General features: G+C 36.1%; 1 protein-coding gene and 1 non-coding gene across 4 annotated transcripts in view; both read left to right on the plus strand.

Annotated features, from left to right (window-relative positions):
• Positions 1 to 6,820, plus strand: part of Fap (fibroblast activation protein alpha) — a 74,923-nt gene extending 68,103 nt beyond the window's left edge. For 2 of the 3 annotated variants that reach the window (XM_027937991.2, XM_071619387.1), the window contains 5 exons: positions 2,753 to 2,852; positions 3,913 to 3,977; positions 4,484 to 4,556; positions 4,839 to 4,912; positions 6,436 to 6,820. In XM_027937991.2, coding sequence (XP_027793792.1) covers positions 2,753 to 2,852; positions 3,913 to 3,977; positions 4,484 to 4,556; positions 4,839 to 4,912; positions 6,436 to 6,537 — 414 coding nt within the window. In that variant the 3' untranslated portion in view covers positions 6,538 to 6,820. The remainder of the gene's footprint in view (positions 1 to 2,752; positions 2,853 to 3,912; positions 3,978 to 4,483; positions 4,557 to 4,838; positions 4,913 to 6,435) is intronic. The other variant, XM_071619388.1, reaches the window with a different exon arrangement.
• Positions 6,821 to 17,852: 11,032 nt separating this feature from the next.
• Positions 17,853 to 17,959, plus strand: LOC114094856 (small nucleolar RNA U13). The gene has a single exon (XR_003583153.1). It is a non-coding gene; the product is annotated as a small nucleolar RNA U13 (small nucleolar RNA).
• The last annotated feature ends 536 nt before the right edge of the window (positions 17,960 to 18,495 follow it).

The raw sequence follows: 18,495 nt of genomic DNA on the forward strand, positions 1-18,495 counted from the left end.
TGTCAGGCCATATCCTCAGTGCCAAGGAAACATTCTTTTATAAAACAGAACTCTTCATGCTTAAGGAGTTGCAAATAGTTGGAGAGAAAGACAAAAGCAAGATAAATGAAATAGAGAATGTTGAGTGATGGTTAGCAGGATGGAGAAATGTGAAACAAACAAGAAAGGGTGTGCTTCACGGTGGGTGTGTTTTAATTAGAAGGTTGGAGATGCCTCTTTTTATTTAAGTGAAGACTTGGAAGAGGTGAGGAAGTAAAGCAGGCTGATTCTGGGGAAAGAGCGCACAGCTAGAGGTGACAGCATTTGCAACCGTCTTGAGGCTAGATCATGCTTGGAGAGTTCAAAGAACATCCAGAGAACCAGTGAGCAGGGGAAGAGAAAAGAGGAGGAGGTGTGTGTGTGTGTGGCGGGGGAATTGCGTGGGACCCCAGAGACCATTGCAATAAGCTTGACCAGACAAATGTTAGCTAGTTATGATTATTGCTTTTAGGTAAAATGTCCCAATGTGCATTATATCTCAAATAAGAGTGTTCCACAAGCCCTCTTTTAAAATTCTGTGCCCTTCTAAGAATGTTTTTAAAGACATCCTTCATTTAAACAAAATGGCAAGGCATCTAAGTGCAAAGGACACAATTCTAGAATTCTCATGGCCAATCTGCTCTGTGGGTTCTTTTCTTACGGCAGCCACCCACTCTGCCTGGGAGCCCCACTCATGAGGGAGCAGAAAAAAGTCAACACAGGATTTTCTCCCCCTCTTCATTTCTACAATAGGAATAGCTTTTCCAAGCTGCCTGGGAATTTAAAGTATAGCCTTCTTTTGTCGTACTGCAGATACAGTGGCTTTTTGCTCTTACAAATTCTTATAAAAAATTTATATTCATTCTGAAAACAGGAGAATTATATTTAAATACAGCACTATCACCTAATATCTGAGTTGACACATTTAAATAATTCCTAAGAGTTTAAACAGAAATGTTCAAGAACAATTTTACTATGTGCAAAGTCTTTCCATGCCAAATCTCACTTCATGCTATTTCCTGCTCTAGGGCATGGGAGAAGCAGAACCAGACCCAGTATTTTCATTTTTGGTAAACACTCTTTTCCAATAAAACCATAAATAATAATAAAATTGTTAAAGGTTTTAGCCTTACCCTGCTCTCATTTGAATTTAAAGTAAAAAGAAAGGAAACCCCTTTAATTTTAGAAATAGTTCTTGCTAACCTACTAATCACAACAAATTATTTTTATAAGTGAAAGTTTGAATCAGAGAATTTTAACTTAACACAATGATTTTCAAACCCAAATGTTCCTTCTGTTTTTAAAATATATTTTCCCCTATTAAAACATGGTTCAGTTCTACTCCAAGTATAATAAAAAGAGGCCATGGTATAATTGGAGCCGCCTCTTTTATTCTGTGTTTTGCAGCCAACGGCCCTCAATAAAATTTCTCAGAGTTGGAGACATAAAACTGTAAACTAGTTAGAGGATCTTCATTTAACTGTTGGATTCAACAAGATAATTTAGCTTATTTTCCCACTCCCTGTATTTCATGGCTACAGATAGACCCCTGCCACTGACTTGCTGCCATCACCCTGTCTTTCTGTCTGTCTTTCTCTCTGTGTCTCTCTCTTCCACCCCCCCCCTCTATCTCTCCTTCTCTCTCTCTGTTTGCCCTAAGGACTGACTTTTCTATAGTGAAATGTAACATAATCTGTCATGATCCAAAGGAAGCAATTCCCAAATTTGTGGTAATAATGTCTTAGAAACAAGGCAAAACTGTAGTGGGAGTCACACTGCTGCCCTAGGATGGCTAGAGATGTCCCTGCATCCAGACAAGGATGAACAGAGAATCATTTCTTAACCTGCTTCACACACTGTTTTGGTTCATGTTCCAAAAGCCTACTTATTCCAAGAAGGACCTCCATCCTAGTATGTCCAAACAGACCAAGTTGGCTTCCAGGAGGACATGAATCTACTTGTTATTCCCTGTTTAATTTTTCATGTTTAGGAATATATTCAGTTATCCAAGTGACATGGAAAAGCTATTATCAGGGTCCCATTTCTGAATCACCCATTGATTCCTGTATGAAATGCCAGCTAAACCTACTCCTCTCTCTGTGCTTTTTATCTCCTTTTTATATTTTTTATTAAATTTGTGCGATGAAATATAAGGTTTTTAAAGACACTAATGACTTTCCCTTCTTTGTGCTACTATGTCAGATTCCTTAAAATTTGTAGCTATATAATACACAAACTCTGGCCGGGTCTTAAGCTCTCCAAAAGATTCTTATGGGCTTCTTTATATTTTTCTGTTATGAAAATGAATAGATACATAGACACAGGTTCTTCTTCACAGAACTCTTGCAAATAATATAAAGTATATTACATTTATACTTTTCTGTTCATTCTTTCATATAAAATCCTGTTTTTGTTCTAGCAAGGTCCTAAATAGAAATATAGAAGTTGAAAGGAGAATTTTCTTGCAGAAAGATTGCAATTATGTTTATCTCTTAAGCTGTTTCAACCCTGATTTAGAACAGTCTATTCTGATTAGCACACCAATTATTTCTAATTTATTAGGGGTAAAATTACGGATGGAGCTTACTGCTGAGGGTGCAAGACAGACATTTAATGTAGTCTTATGCATATCTCCCAGCTCCCTTCAAACCTGATTTTGATTAGGGTTGCTCTAAAAATATGGAGGAGATTCTGAAAGTAAATCTGGGCCTGACACATGACAATGTCTCCACAGTCCTACGGAGGTTACGTTTCATCACTGGCCCTTGCGTCTGGAACTGGTCTTTTCAAATGTGGAATAGCAGTGGCTCCTGTCTCCAGCTGGGAATATTATGGTATGGAAACATTTTATAAATATTGCCCTGAAAACATTTGACATATAATTACTCTATATTTGAGGTTGCTAGAAAAATAAATTATGTGGTAAAATTCACCCCAGCATCACCAGGAAAAATGTAATCTATACATGAGGTGGTTCATAAGATTCATTATAATCACGCTGCAACAATCAAAGAAATCTTAAGAGTGAGGAAGGATTCTTCTAAAATTCATTATATCTTATTTTCTCCCAGAAGCTTGGAGGCTCTGAACCAAATCTTTAAAATCAGAGCTAACTCATGTTTTTGAAAGCACACATTTGCAGCTTAACTGGCTTTTAAGCCAGTTAAGTGCAAAGTCCATCTGGGAACCAAGCAATTCACCTCCATGCTGCAGTTTGCAACTGCATCTCCTTTACTCCAGAAATCATAGAAATGAAAACTATGTTTGGGAAGAACCCTTCCTGCTCTTGCCTATTTTTATGATTAACATCAGAGTAATTATTTGAAAATGATTCAAAAAGTTGTACAAAAATTGGATTTCATCAGAGCTTCTTCCCTGTATTGGGATAGAAATGAGATCATTGTGATTTTTAGAGAGGATCCAGGAAAATATGTGTGTATGTGTGTGTGCATGTGTGTGTGTGCGCGTGTGTGTGTGTGTGTGCACGTGCGTGATGTTGAGGAGAATGGATTTAGGCACATATTTCATCTCAGATGAGAAAAGACATTGGTCAAGTGCTCAAATGGCTGCATTCCTGATTTCTTTTAAAATATAAAGTCATTCAACAGCTTCATGCCCACCTCAGCAGTCCCCCTAAGATAGAGCAGTTCTAGAAAGAAAATGTTAGGATGTTCTTGCTCCTGTAATTTCTTCCTGCATTCTCTCTCTTGCCCTACTGAGTTGAACTGCACAGATAACAGACCTTCATTGAGGCCAATCGTTATGTAAACTAAAGCAAAATTTACCCAAGATTTTCTCATAGGAGAGTTGAGGAAGAGTTATTAAAGAGTTCTTTTTGGTTAATGAAATAACATGTATCATATGCAAATTAACATGTTCTTACATATTTTGTAGCATCTATCTACACAGAACGATTCATGGGTTTCCCAACAAAGGATGATAATCTTGAGCATTATAAAGTAAGTATTTTCTAATTTACTTAGGCCATTAATTTATTTCTAACATGCTAAATAATTTTAAAGTAGAAAACCAGATTTTATAGCTTTAATTCTGGGTCTCCAAGCCAAAATGATCCTCTTTTGTTAACTGCAAAACACATCACGAGAAAGGATTTTTACCCCTTTGGGATTTTATTCTTTCTTTCCTCATTCTCCTTTCCCTAACCTCCCTTTTCCCAATCCTCCACCCCACCCCCCAACCCTTACACAGCTTGAGCGGGCATCATTTATGCCTAAGGTCTCACTCATATGTAACATATGACACATAAACTTTCAGTTTTTCAAACTAAGAATCAGATGGAAGTAATGCAAATGATGATGAAAATGTGTTGCTCCGACTCTTAAATATTTATCAACCAAAGCAATACATAATTTCAGTATTGGTGCTAAGTCCATTGCACAATGATTTAGCTAGTTTTCTATTAGAACTTGCAGCAACTAAAATGTTAATTTTTCCTCTTTTCCAGAATTCAACTGTGATGGCAAGAGCAGAATATTTCAGAAATGTAGACTATCTTCTCATCCACGGAACAGCAGATGGTGAGGTTTAAGCAAGACTCTTACACATAAAAATACTGAGCCAGCATCACTTTGTTTAAGAAACATTAAGCATCCTCCTATGCCTATGCTCAGGGTCAGTACCTAAGAGTCAGGGACATTTCCATATCTGAGTGTGATTACTCACTGCTGACAATGTCAAATGCATGACTAGATAATTGTTGGTGTTCATTTCCAGGCAGTACATTGTCACTCTATGCTTTCTGGTATTTAGCAGCACTTTAACTCTCTCTCTCTCTCTCTCTCTCTCCCTCTTTGTTGCAGATAATGTGCACTTTCAAAACTCAGCACAGATTGCTAAAGCTCTGGTTAATGCACAAGTGGATTTCCAGGCAATGGTACATAATTTTGTTTCACTCATGTTCATGGCCTTAGACCCCTCAAGCTAAAAGAAGAGGGTCTTATTTATCTATCTTTTAGTAAACCTGACAAAGAGACTGTAGAGTAAGCAGAACATTAGCAAATAAATTGTAGGTCTTCATGAACTCCCTGAAACACCCTAGAGAAGCAAAATTACCTCTGGAGTTCCCACTTGAGTTATATAAAATAAGGGAGTTCACAAGATCAAATGATATTTTATCGCAAACATCAAATAGTTCTGCAATCCTATGTACATAAGTGCATTTATGTACTTAGAGTCCCTAGAATACCTAGGATTCTCAAAGCAGCTAGAAAATCCTGGATATTCAGTAAAAAGCAATTGCAGAATGTTATCAGAACCGCCAAGGCTCCCTGAAGTCACACAGTCCCCATTCAGGGTTAATGAATCTTTTCACCTGTATCTGCTCAGCACCTGGCATATGCCCCACCCAACACAGCTCAGATTTTTACTGAGCAAATGAATAAATGAGCTCAATGTAAAATCCAGTTTGCATGAGGAATGGGAAATGGAAACAGGACAAAATAAGACAGAAGCCAAGAGAAGGAGAGCAGTCCTTGGTAGCCACATTGTTACCTCTTCAGTGAGCATAGATTCTCCCTCAATTGCTTGCTTATATGGAATGAGAAGCCAGAAAGGGAGCTCTTTTATCTTTTGTAAATTTGTTTATTTTAACACTTTATGAAGAGTGAGGTGAGATTTTTTTCTGGTGCATTTATAAAACATAACAGATGCATTCACTTTGCCATAATCATACATGCACATGACATAATTTGATCATTTTTCTGATCTTTTTTTATTGTGTTCCCCAAAGAAAATTCAATCTAGTAAATATATAGACTTATATCATAACCACTGCCACTTTTACTAATGAAAATAATAATCTTATTGGTATCTCTCCCAACAATGAATTTTAAAGTTATATTGTTATAATATCTCTGATACACCCCCCCTCCAGTTTTTTACAATGTTGTTTTTTACTCCCATAAGGGGTATTTATGGTCATATGTGATGCACAATATTATGAGTTTTCTGTAACAGAGAGGAAGTCTGTTCCTCATAAAATTTTTGAGCTATAAGCCTTCTTAGATAAAATTAAATCCAATGCCTTTGATTTTCAAATGAAAAAATTAAGTTCCATAGATGCAAGGACCAGCCCCACCATACCAACATGGAACCCATGCTTCCTGATCCTGATGCCTCAAGATGCTGGACACTGTGAAAATTCTGCCTCTGAGGTCTATAAAATATAAGTTTAAAGGATATAAAACAGTGGGAACATTAATAAAAGCTCCGTAGTTCTTCCTGCTCTAAATGTTCATGTGTAAACTATTTTATTCATTCAAATGTTCTTAGGTAGAATTTCCCGATAATATTTAAAAAGAAAAAAACAGCAGGTCCTGGGAGTATACAGAAACATCAAAGTTGCATGCATTTTGTGACTACAGGAGTAAAACAGGCTTCTTTCCTTTTCTATTTCAGTGGTACTCTGACCAGAACCACGGCTTATCCGGCCTGTCCACAAACCACTTATACACCCATATGACCCACTTCCTGAAACAATGTTTTTCTTCATCAGACTAAAACTGATACAGATACAAGCCTGTATCACAATCTGAAAACTTTATATGAATGTCTCAGACCGTTTACTCGTGTACTTTTATGTTGTAAAATGCTGGTATAAACAAACAAATGAATGTTTTTCTAAAGGATGGCAAAAATTTAGGAAGGCTCAGAAGTTCAATATTGTTTACATTTTCTGATACTCTGTGGAAGGAGAAAAAAGGAACCATGCATTTTCCTTTAGACACAACTAGTATTTTTTCAACCTGTTTATTTGAGAAAAATAAATAAATAAAGTCAGAAGTTCAAGTGCTTTCTCATGTTGTTTGTGTTCATTGATTTCAGGTTCTGGGTTCTATCACAGAATGAAGTGTTGTACACAGCAAGTGTGTGAATAATATCTTGATGGTCATGGGAGCAAAGAATCTAGAAGCAGTTTGGGGTCTTCAAATTCTGGAACAAATAGCTCAGAGTAGGCAAAAACATAGTTCAGAAAATGCAGTGAATCAAGTTTGAGATGTTTGCATTACATGCTCTCCCTCCAAGAAATGTTTATTAAATTTCTCCCAGATTTCTTTAGCATTGCCAAAAGCATTGGGTAAGGATAAAGTCAGACTTTTGAATTCATACTTCTTTTAAGAAATGCTTCAAATTTGGAAATGTGCCCATGTCATATCCCTTTTTCAAATTAATGATAGTAAGTGCCTTCAGATTACTAGGCTATAACTTAACTAAGAAAACAAATAAATAAAATAGATACCAATAGCTAGAGGGGAAATTTTGATATCTATGAATTTTTTCTGGGGTTTTAGTTCTATATTATAAAGTTCATTTTGGGAAATTAAAAAAAAAAAAAGCTGTAATAACTGCAATCCTGAAAGCAATGCTCTGCCAGTTAGCTGTCACCATCAATTAGAAACTATGGGCAACTTGCCATTTCTATGATTGCCACAGAATTTTAAAGATCCATACCAGGTCACCAGAAGATCTTCTTTCATGAATGTTGGAAGTATCCACCAAGCCACTGTCCAGGAGATTTTTCACTGATGTGTCTCTCAGCACTGAACCACCCTGAATTATTTTTCTCCATTTCTAGCTTAATTCCTCCTTTCCAATTTCAAGTCGAGTACTCTCATGCCTTCTTTCATGTTCTGTAGCCAGAAGAACCCATCAGGAATGGAAGATTACAGCAGGAAGGGGCTTCAGGGATCATATACCATAGTCTTTTCTAGAATTTTCAGGCGTTTCTCAGTCCAATGCTCTTTCCACTGCTGCCTTCTCAAACCATGCCTCCCACTTAGGCCAAATAGTCCCACCTCACACAGCAGGAAGGGGTCCTTTGTGGTAGTCAGGGATCCCAGATAGTACTTTTACTGACTCAGGATTGAAAATAGCCCCTTTTCTCTACCTGCATGCAATGGCTGATGCTCTGAGAGTAAAAGGAAAGTAGCATCTTCTTAGAAATTTCTATCTCCAAAGAGCAGCCTCAGCATTCAAACTCTCCCACTGTGGAGAGAGACCAACCAGTAGTCATTTCCTAATACTCAATCTAGGGAGACTACAAGGTTCAAATTGCATCTTACCAATGTGATGAAGGAAAATATATATATATATATATATATATATATATATATATATATATATATATATATATATACACACACACACATATTTATATATCTATATATCTTCAATTTCTTTTCTCTGTGAAATTCGAAAAGTTAGATTCTCTAGTCTTAGAGATTACATCCATAGGCACAGAAGCAACTTCTAAGAGACAAATCTGTCATGTCATTTGCCTACTTAGAAACCTGCAGTGATTATCCATGGTCACACAGAGCCTTTGATGACTTGTCCTCATGCAGATTTACCACACTCTCCTAACATCAGCCTCTATAAGCCCAATATTTCCTCAAATACATCATGTTCTTCAACACACAGTGAAATTCTTGTGGTATTTGCCCACCTGTGATAGCCACTCTGCACATGCGGATGTTTCAATTTAAATGAGCAAAATGAAGATAAAATTCAGCTCTTTGGTCATACTAGTCACATGTCACCAGATAGTGACATGGTAGTCACTAATGACTACCATAGTAGACAATGTACATGTAGAATATGTCCATCATCACAACATGCTTTTGTGACAATACTGTCATAGAGAAATCTTCATAGTCTCTGTCTTGGAACACAGCATATTACAGAAGCTCACCAACTGTTAAATGAATGAATGAATGCCTCTATTTCATGAAAATTCAGGTTTCACACATTACTGTTGATGGATCCTACCTGAGTCCAGGTCTTCCTCAGGACTCTCAGCATATATTCTTTCACTTATTCATTCAACAGACATGTGTTGAGTCTGACTGTATATCAAACATTGTGCAAGACTTTGTAAAGCAAGGCAGCAAGTGGAAATTTTTTTAACATATATTTTTTACAGCTTTCCTAGATTCCTCTTTGGGTTTTTCTGTTTTTAAAAAAGTTAGCATATAGTAATAATGACCTTTTACCACATTTTAATCTTTGAATGTATTTGGAGCGGGGTTCTAAAACCCTGATAAATACTGCAAAGTATAATAATTTCTTACTTATCACAAACTTGGGATTTACATTCATTCATTCATTTATTCATTCAACAAATGCAATTATGAGTCATTGTTTTAGATACTGTGTATGACAAAAAAAACAGAAAGAAGAAAAAAAATTTCTAGTATATGTAAGAGGGAAATCATAGAACGAGTTCTAAAAGTAATCACAAATTATAGTACCACAATGCTGGCCCCAGGGATATTTATAAAGGTCTCAAAATTCTGAATGACCATCTAGTATTTTTAAAACTGAAAAAAAAATCAAGTATATTAGTATTTGGTTAAATTTGACAAAATGAGAGAACTTTCATTGGGGTTTTACATTTTTTAAAATCTATTCCAACATATAAGATACATTATTTATTTCCTTCAAGAAACATATATTGAATCCCTATGCTGGCATGGCAGTATTCTGGGAACTTCAGGGGTTACAAGGATGAATATATGTGACAATTTCTCCATTTCTAGGCTGTTTCAGTAAAGGCGACTTAACGAATCTGATTTTCCCAACATTTGAGCATTTTTCAGAAACTGACAGATCTTTATGCAAATGTTGTTGCCAAGCTGTTTGTAATGGTGAAATTATACTTTGACAGTAACTCTTTAAAATATATTAAACCCAGCTAAGGTTTTTTTGGAAATGTTGCCAATTAAGTGACTTTAATGAGCTTCTTGATGGTAATGTAATTAAAATTCAGATGTTCTAATTGTAAAAAAAAAAATAGTTCTGGGAAAGTTAACAGTAAAATAAGCAAATGTAAAATGAATTAGGGCTAATTTAAATGGTGATTATATGGTCTTCTGAGAAGATTCTACCAAAACAATGCTTTCAATTACACTGTTTATAAAAAAGAAGGAAGGCACCTAACAGAGATTTTGAATTTATTCAATAAACCAGATATTCTGAGTTTATCCAATAAAACAGATTGAAAAATTCTGAATGCAGTAAATCATTCCCAGCCTGTGAATTGCTAAAGGAGAATTGCTAAAATGCTTTCTTGGCATTATGGACAGGTACCTTGGCAAGTTGATGTAGAATAAATTCTCATTCAGGAAGAAATAAGTGCCTACACCTTACCAAGTGGTTTATAAGTGAAATAACCTGGTTTCTAGTGACAGCCTCTAATGATCACCTGCTTAGATTATTGGCGTGCAATACTAGCATGCTTGTTATAAGCACATCTTTTGGACATAGGTAATGTTGTTGGCAACATAGATTTCATTCTATCAGCTTCTAATTAATACTCCAATACTCCGTTTTATGACTTTAAAAGGTGCTTTGACAGTATATGTTTTACCAACTTATTCCTTGGTACAGAATGCTACCTTTTGCTTTAGGGCTATAGAAAGTCTATATCCTATGAGTGAGATAGAAGCACAGTCAAGCCAAGGTCATGCCATGGTAGCTTAACAATCCATCTTCCTTTTTTTATAATTGCTGTCTATTGTCCTTCAGGGGTAGAAGCATCTTTGCTAGTAGGAATTTTTTTAGTAGCATTTTTGGTAGTACGAATTTTTCTTACTACTATAAAAGGTGAGTTTTGGAAGTACACATCTTACTGAAACATTTAGTAGAACATAAAAATGATTAGTCTGTTAAAAAACATCTACTATCCATTCACATAGTATTTAGAGTGTTCTTGGAACATTCTTTCAGGTATCAATGGATATGGTATAAAATTTTTTAATATTATAAAATTTGCTTATATCACACAGATACTAAGCTGCATTTCTAACTTAAATAATGAATAAAAAGCAATGATGCTTTAAATATATACAAGTATTTTGTGTTCCTACAGGGATGACAATGCTGCACTCTCATTTTCTTCAGAAGATTAAAGCAATTCTTTGCAATATTGGAAGCACTTTTTTTTTCCAAATAAAATGCAAGCTATCTCATGTTAGTCTTTTGAACATAGCATGTTGATTGTCACCATTTTAGTCCAGCACACCACAGTGAGTAAGGCATGGGTGTCAGGCTACCTGGTTTGAATCCCAGCTCAGGAACATACTAGGCATGTAACTTTGTTCAACTTCTATTCATTTTATCTGCTTCCTTTTCCTTTTAAGTGAAATTAAAATAACAATAATTCATATCCCATGAAGTTGATTAGAGTTTTAAAATAGTTATTTTTTTTGTAGCTGGGCACGGTAGTGCATGCCTGTAATCCCAGTGGCTTGGGGAGGGTAGGGCTGAAGGCTCTAGAGTTCAAAGCCAGTCTCAACAACAGTGAGGTGCTAAGCAAATCAGTGAGACCCTGTCTCTAAATAAAATACAAAATTGGGCTAGGGATGTGGCTCAGTGGTTGAGTACCCCTGAGTTCAATCCCCAGTACCAATAAAATAAAATACTGTTTGTAGAGCTAACATATCAGACACATAGTAAGAATTTTGTAGGTGTTTGTTGGCGACATAAAATGAACAAGTGTTTTGTTGTCATTTTCAAAAAAAACTTCTCAAGAAATTAATAGTCTGTATCTGAAGCCATTAAATTTCTTTCTCGTATCAGTGAATTTAATATGTGTTAGAATCTTCAATCACTTATAAGGGCATCTCTACTTCTAAAGCAATGCAGTCTTTTAGGAATAACCAATATTGAAGCTGTGAGTGCCCAAGAAAGCTCATGTAACCCCCTGGTCCTTACCTTGAGCAAACAGTTCACTCTTAACACCTGTCCATGAAGTCTAATATTTCATAGTAGAGATCGAATCACAATTGGGAAGGACAAACTGCCAGGGCACCATGCAGGTGAAAGAGACAACACATGCACCAGGTTTCTTTGCAACCTATAAAACCCACAGAGGCCTTCCTCTTGGGCTCATCTCCACGCCTCTCACACTGCTCACCAAACTCCAGCCACTCTGGTCTTCTCTGTGGTTTTTTAGAGAGCAAACTTCTTTCTGCTTTAGATCCTGGAACATCTTTTCTCAACTTTTCTCTTGACTGTGTCTTTCTTATCTAAGTTTCACTGCCTTAGAGGGAATTTCCCTGGTCACTGGATTTAATATTACTTTCACCATTCAGAAACTTCCAACCACATTATCTAAATTTGCTTTATTGGTAGCACTTAGAAGTATCAGAAATAATTTTATTTATGTCTGCACCCATTTGCTCTCTATTTCTCCTATTTGAACACCAGCTCCCTATGAACAAAGAGCTCATCTGTCATTTCACTTCTCTGCCTCCAGGCCCTAAACAGGAGGAATAAGATAAGAGAAGCTCAATAAATATTTGCTGATTGTATCACCACTTGCTGTGGCCACTAAGATTTTTATGTGCAATCTCCCAACAGAAGCATCTTACCCTTTCTGTAACTTAGTATGAAACAGGTCTTGCTCTGACCCCCTCAAAGCAAAGAGAAAGAAGAAAAAAATCTCTGATAAGCAGTAAGAAAAATGGGGTTAAGGACAACATCAATCAGTCAGAGATGTAAACGAGATTGGCCTTTGAAACAAAAATAATTTGGAATAGGAAATGGAAACAGCCTACTGCATTGTCCTAACTTAAACACTTGCTGCCTCTAGATGAATCATTAAAGGGGCATGCAAACTGAGGAAGTTTGGCACAAAATGTTCAGACTACAGATAAACATCTGAAATTGCTCTTGGGTATCTAGCATCTTTTATTAAAAAAAAATAAAATTACTTCAGTTTCTCTTCAGATCATGTAAATCTTTCACCTTTATGAATACTACTTTTTAAACAATAATATATTTTTAATGAATAAGTATATATTTTGAATGTGCAAGGTTTACTTAACATTTAGGAACAAGAATACCCATGCTTTATACTGTCACTGATCAGGTCATAAATTCAAACCCTGAATGTTTGATTGGCTAATTTTCCTAAATTCACATTACAAACTTAAAGTCATGGAAAGTACATCAGCAAGATACATCCTCCAAAAGTTATGCATTTTAGATCATACTTTTGTAGTTGATGATTTAACTCAAATACATTGAGCTTTTTAGGATCCCACATGGAGTGCAGCATTGTATACCTGCAAAATATCCAGACAGAATCAAGAAAACTGAGTCTCAGTTCTTGTGATTTAGACTAGTTCTCTCTCTTTCTAAGATTCAATTATTTTTTCTATGTGCCACAGGGACTGTGCTCTATCCAGGACTCTCAAACCATGCTTTGCAAGCCCTAAGAAATCTTATGTAACCTATTAGTGAATAGAACACAGCAATGCTGAAGTCCTAAATTGTTTTAAAAAATCTGAGGTCAAAGCCAGGCACATGGCACACACTTGTAATCCGAATGACTCATGAGGCTAAGGCGGGAGGATCACAAGTACAAAGCCAAACTCAGCAACTTAGCAAGACCCTCTCTCAAAATATAAAGTTTTTTTTAAAAAGGGTTGTGGACATTGCTAGTGGTAAAGCACTCCTGGGTTTACTGTCTGAGTTTTTTTTTTTTATGTCTGCACCCTGATATATATATATACATATAGATAGATAGATAGATAGATAGATAGATAGATAGATCTGTTCTCATTCACTCCTCTCACCTTTGAATCTTAGTATCTTCTGAGATCACAGTGGTTACACTGTTCCCTCTCATTATGGAACTCTTTCTCTGAGGCTCTATTTACCAGGTTGGGGTGAAATGCTTGATTGAATAGCAGTTGTTGATGCCCTAAAAGTGCTGAAGTTGAAGTTTTTTCCCTGACTTAGGCAGGGAATGTGAGCATTGGTCTCTTGTGTGATGCTCAGATGCAAACATTCTTAAGGAACCCACCACCTTCTTTGATTAACTCATTTTATAGGATTTAAATAGATATCTGAAAAATCTTACACTGGAGGAATGGAACAGATTTCCTGGGTGCAAAGTTGACAGTTCCAAGCAACCTCTGAGGTCAGCTAGGCAACCAGAATGAAGGAATCAGAATTAAGGAAGTCAACCACAGATGGGCCAGGGAGGTCCTGGTAAGCCAAGGGTGGGACTCGGAGAGCTGGGGGTTCATCCAGAGAAATAACAACTAAGTTCAGACTTGCAGTGCAGAAATGTGGGCTTACTGTGGCCAGAATTTTTGTCAACAGAAGCCCAAGGAGTGTGTTTTCAAATATAAACTCTCTCCAAATTTTGAACACTAGACAACTAATTTGCAAGTAAAGAAAAATCTGTATGACAGATTTGGCCTGTAGGTATCAATTTGTATTTGGAATAATAGTTTTTCTGCTTTTTTTTTGAATGTAGGTGCTCCATTTATATTATTTCATTTAATTTTTGAAACTATTAATTAGACGTTAAAATATAAGTATTTCTTAGTAGGAAAATGAGGTATGTATTATGACCTCACCTAAGATCCCATAGGTCCAGGTCTACTGGACATGACTTTCCTTCTATCACCAGAGTTCCATGTAACACTGGCCGTGCCTCTTGTCAAGTATTCTAGAAAACAAGAAATGGAATGCCTTTTCAGACAGCTTTATAACATATTTGTTTCATTAGGCAAATATTCTATAGAGTATCAACACCATGACCCTAGCCATAGTAAGCTGTTACTAATCATTATTAGAATTTAAGTACAGTCAATGAAGTATCTATTCAGTGACTGATAAGTAAACATTTATAGGTGGGTTTTTAAAATGAATTTGTGCCCATCTATAACTTAGTGACTTCTAAAGGGGTCGACATTTTGTTTCTGGCCTCAGTAACATTGTGTGTATAAAAAGGGAAGCCATTCAACATGTAAACTGAGTCTGAGACTAAACTCAAAATGATGCTAGCTTTCCAGTCTTCTCCTTAGCTCTCCTCCACTCACTAGTGTTTATGTGTTCCTTTTTTCTTCTTTACATTTAATTTCTTTTTTGAGACAGGGTCTCATTAAATTGCTGTGGGTCTCACTAAATTGCTGAGGCTGGCCTTGAAATTGCTACCCTCCTTCCTCAGCCTCTTGAGCTCCTGGGATTACAAGTGGGCACCACCACAGGCCGTCCCAGTGTTTCTTCCATGTCTTCTCTCTGATGTTACCCCTACATTATGTCTTCCCACAGTTGTTCTCCTGCCAACTCCCACGCCATGGCCATAGAACTACATATGGGGGCAGGGTGAGGAAAAGCTTCCAAGATATTGCACAAGAATCATCCTCAAGTTGGCACCATGTATATCATGCCAAAAACATTCAGACTGCCAAAGCAGAGAGACTCCAGAGAAAAAGAACAATGAATGTGTAAACCTCAAGTTTTATTCCTTCAGATTAGATTTTTAAGAAAGACAAAAAAATAAAATTTAGAAGATTCCACATAAAATAAGTCTTTTATCTCTCTCCCATTTTAGTGAGTGGCTATCAATCTGTATTTTTAAAAACTCATTTGTGTACCTCAAGTTGCCAAAACAACTTTAATATATCCAGAGTACATTTGTTATGTACTTTTGCAAGCTACAGTAGCAGGAGCCATAAAATATTGTTTATATAATCTTCTATGGTAAAAAAAAAAAAAAAAAAAAAAAAAACAATGTCCCTTTAAACCTTCTCTGATGTATTTATTTAGAATATTTTCCATGCTATTTTCTCTTAACAAAAAGTAGGGTCTTATCAGTCTTAAAATTATAATAAACCCTATAAATAGCAACCCAATATTCATATGATCCTTGTGTCACACTTCCCCAAAAATGGATAAAGTCATGGAAATAATGACTGTAAGTTGTTAAGATATATAATTTATTAAAATGTGCCATTTTATCATTAAAATTTCTTTTCACTTTTGGAAAAGATGTTAATATGTATTATATATGCATTTCATATAAACATTCTAAACATATGTATCATACATATTTACATGTATAACATTATTTGTAGGGTCCTGTATGCAGAATATATAAAGAATTCTTACAAATTCAACAATAAAAAGACAACACAATTAAAAAATGGGCAAAGGTCTTCAATGAACAGTTCTGCAGAGAAGATATTCAAGTATCCAAGAAATGTATGAAAAGATGCTCAACATCCTCAGTCATTAGGGAAATACAAATCAAAACAACAGTGAGAAGCCACTTATTAGACTCATGGTATTATTATTCACAATAGTCAAAGGGTGTGAACAGCCTGAACAGCCATCGATGGGTGAATGGACAAACAAATTGAGGTGCATACACATGGGAATAATCAGCCATGAAAGGGAACGAAGTACTAGTACATCCTACAATGTGGATGGATCTTGAATTCATGTTAAGACACAAAGACTATTGTGTATTTCACTCAGGTGAAAGGTCTAGAAGAGGTAAATCCATAGAGACAAAATGCAAAAGGGTGGTTGCCAGAGGATGGGAAACAGGAAAATGAGAGGAAGTGCATAAGGGTCATGGGCTTTTATTTTGGAGTGATGTGGGCAGTCTTGGCACCTAACGGAGGTGCTGACTGCACAACACAACATCGTGAATGGAGTAAATGCCAATGAGACACTCACTTCAAAAGGGAGATTTTGTTATTTGCATTTCACTTCAATAATTTTTTAAAGGGTTTCTTTTTCAATAATTAATTCAGTATAATTAATTCATAATAAGGACTGAATCAGTTCTAGAATCAAGTACAAATTGAGTTCTGATATAAAAGATATAGTGTATTCCAGGAAATTAGGCTTTTTAGTACTTTCATGAATATCTATTTTGATCTATTCTTATTGCCAATAAGAATATTTTCATTCTCAATTAAAGAAAAAACATAACATTTAAGTATGCTTACTTTAACCAGTTTCTACTGACACTGCCATAACTCTATAAAAGGCAGAGGAGAAACCCATAGAATTCCTATCTTACATCCGTGCACATACTCAGAATGCTTAAACCTCTCAAACGCCATATACTCCCTTCTCTTACCCCTGCATTCTAGTCTTCCAGCTTCTTGCTCAATTGTCTCAACAGAGTCTTCCAAAAAGACTTTCTCAGACACCCAGCCTTATCCAGTCTCCTCATTATGGCTCCAATTCTGCCTTCACATCAGCTCATTCTTGCCATGTCCTACCCTGCCACAGGGTTCTCAATCCTATACTTTTAATGTTCTCTGTGAAATCTGCAGGCATTAAAAAGAATGAAAAGTCAATCATGTGACTTATCCAAAATTCATGGTTCTGATTCTTTAAAAAGCAAAATTTCCACTGTCACTTTGGAAAGGAGCTGGCAATTTTTTCAGATCTGATCCTATGTATGTACTGGCACACCTATAATCCCAGTGGCTTGGGAGGCTGAGGCAGAAGGATCACGAGTTCAAAGCCAGCCTCAGCAACTTAGCAAGGACCTACACAACTCAGTGAGACCTTGTCTCTAAATGAAACATAAAAAATAAAGGGCTGGGGATGTGGCTCACTGGTTAAACCCCTGTGGTAATCCCCGGTACAAAAAAATAAAAATAAAAAATAATGAAGACAAAAACTTGTTCATAAGTGTTTATAGCAGCATTATTCATCATAAGCAAAAAGTAGAAACAATCTAAATGTCCATCAACTGATTAATGGGTATAAAAGAATATGATATAGACATATTACTATATTATAGAAATAGTACTAAGCCATAAAAAGGAATGAAGTACTGATTCTCCCTGCAATGTGAATGAAACTTGAAAATATTATACTAAATAAAGACATCAAAAAGTGAAAGGAGAAGACTGGGGCTGTGGCTTAGCGTTAGCACACTTGCCTGGTATGTGTGAGGCACTGGGTTCGATTCTCAGCACCGCATATAAATAAATAAAAATAAAGGTCTATCAACAACTAAAAACATTTTTTAAAAAAATGAAAGGAGTATCCATTTTTACTTCATAAGGATGATGATTACATGTTCCATGCCACTGTGTTGAGAACTGCTTCCCTCAGAACGGTGTTTCAATATTGGCACCTTATCTGTCTGACATTAACTTAGAGGACCCCATAACTAAATGCCTGAGAGCCGTGGTACACTCCTACAAGCCCAGCTACTCTGGAAGCAAGGAGGCAGAAGGGTCCCAAGTTCAAGGTCAGTGAGAAAACTTACTGAGACTCTGTCTCAAAAAAAATAAATGAATAAGCAAATGTATGGCATAGAGCCAGTGGAAGCATGACTAGTTAGCATGTGCAAGGCCCTGGATTCAATCTCTAGTACTGAAAAATAAATAAATAAACCAAAGGTCACATATTGAGTGGTCCTATTTTTATAAGATGTGCAGAATAAGCAAATATATATAAAAAGAGAGAACATAGATTGGTGGTTGTCAAGAGCTTGGAAACGGGACAAGGGAGAGTGACAGTTAAGTGGGTACGGGCTTCTTTTGGGGGTGATGAAAAAAATTCCAGATTTAGATAGTTACACAACATTCTTGAATACACTAAAAACTACTGAATCATACACTTAAAAAAAAACTAAACTACAAAAATAGCCCAATTGCCAGTTGTTTTGTATTTAGATGTCTC

The sequence above is a fragment of the Marmota flaviventris genome, chromosome 11 (assembly GCF_047511675.1).
Source record: "Marmota flaviventris isolate mMarFla1 chromosome 11, mMarFla1.hap1, whole genome shotgun sequence".
Taxonomy (NCBI): Eukaryota; Metazoa; Chordata; class Mammalia; order Rodentia; family Sciuridae; genus Marmota; species Marmota flaviventris.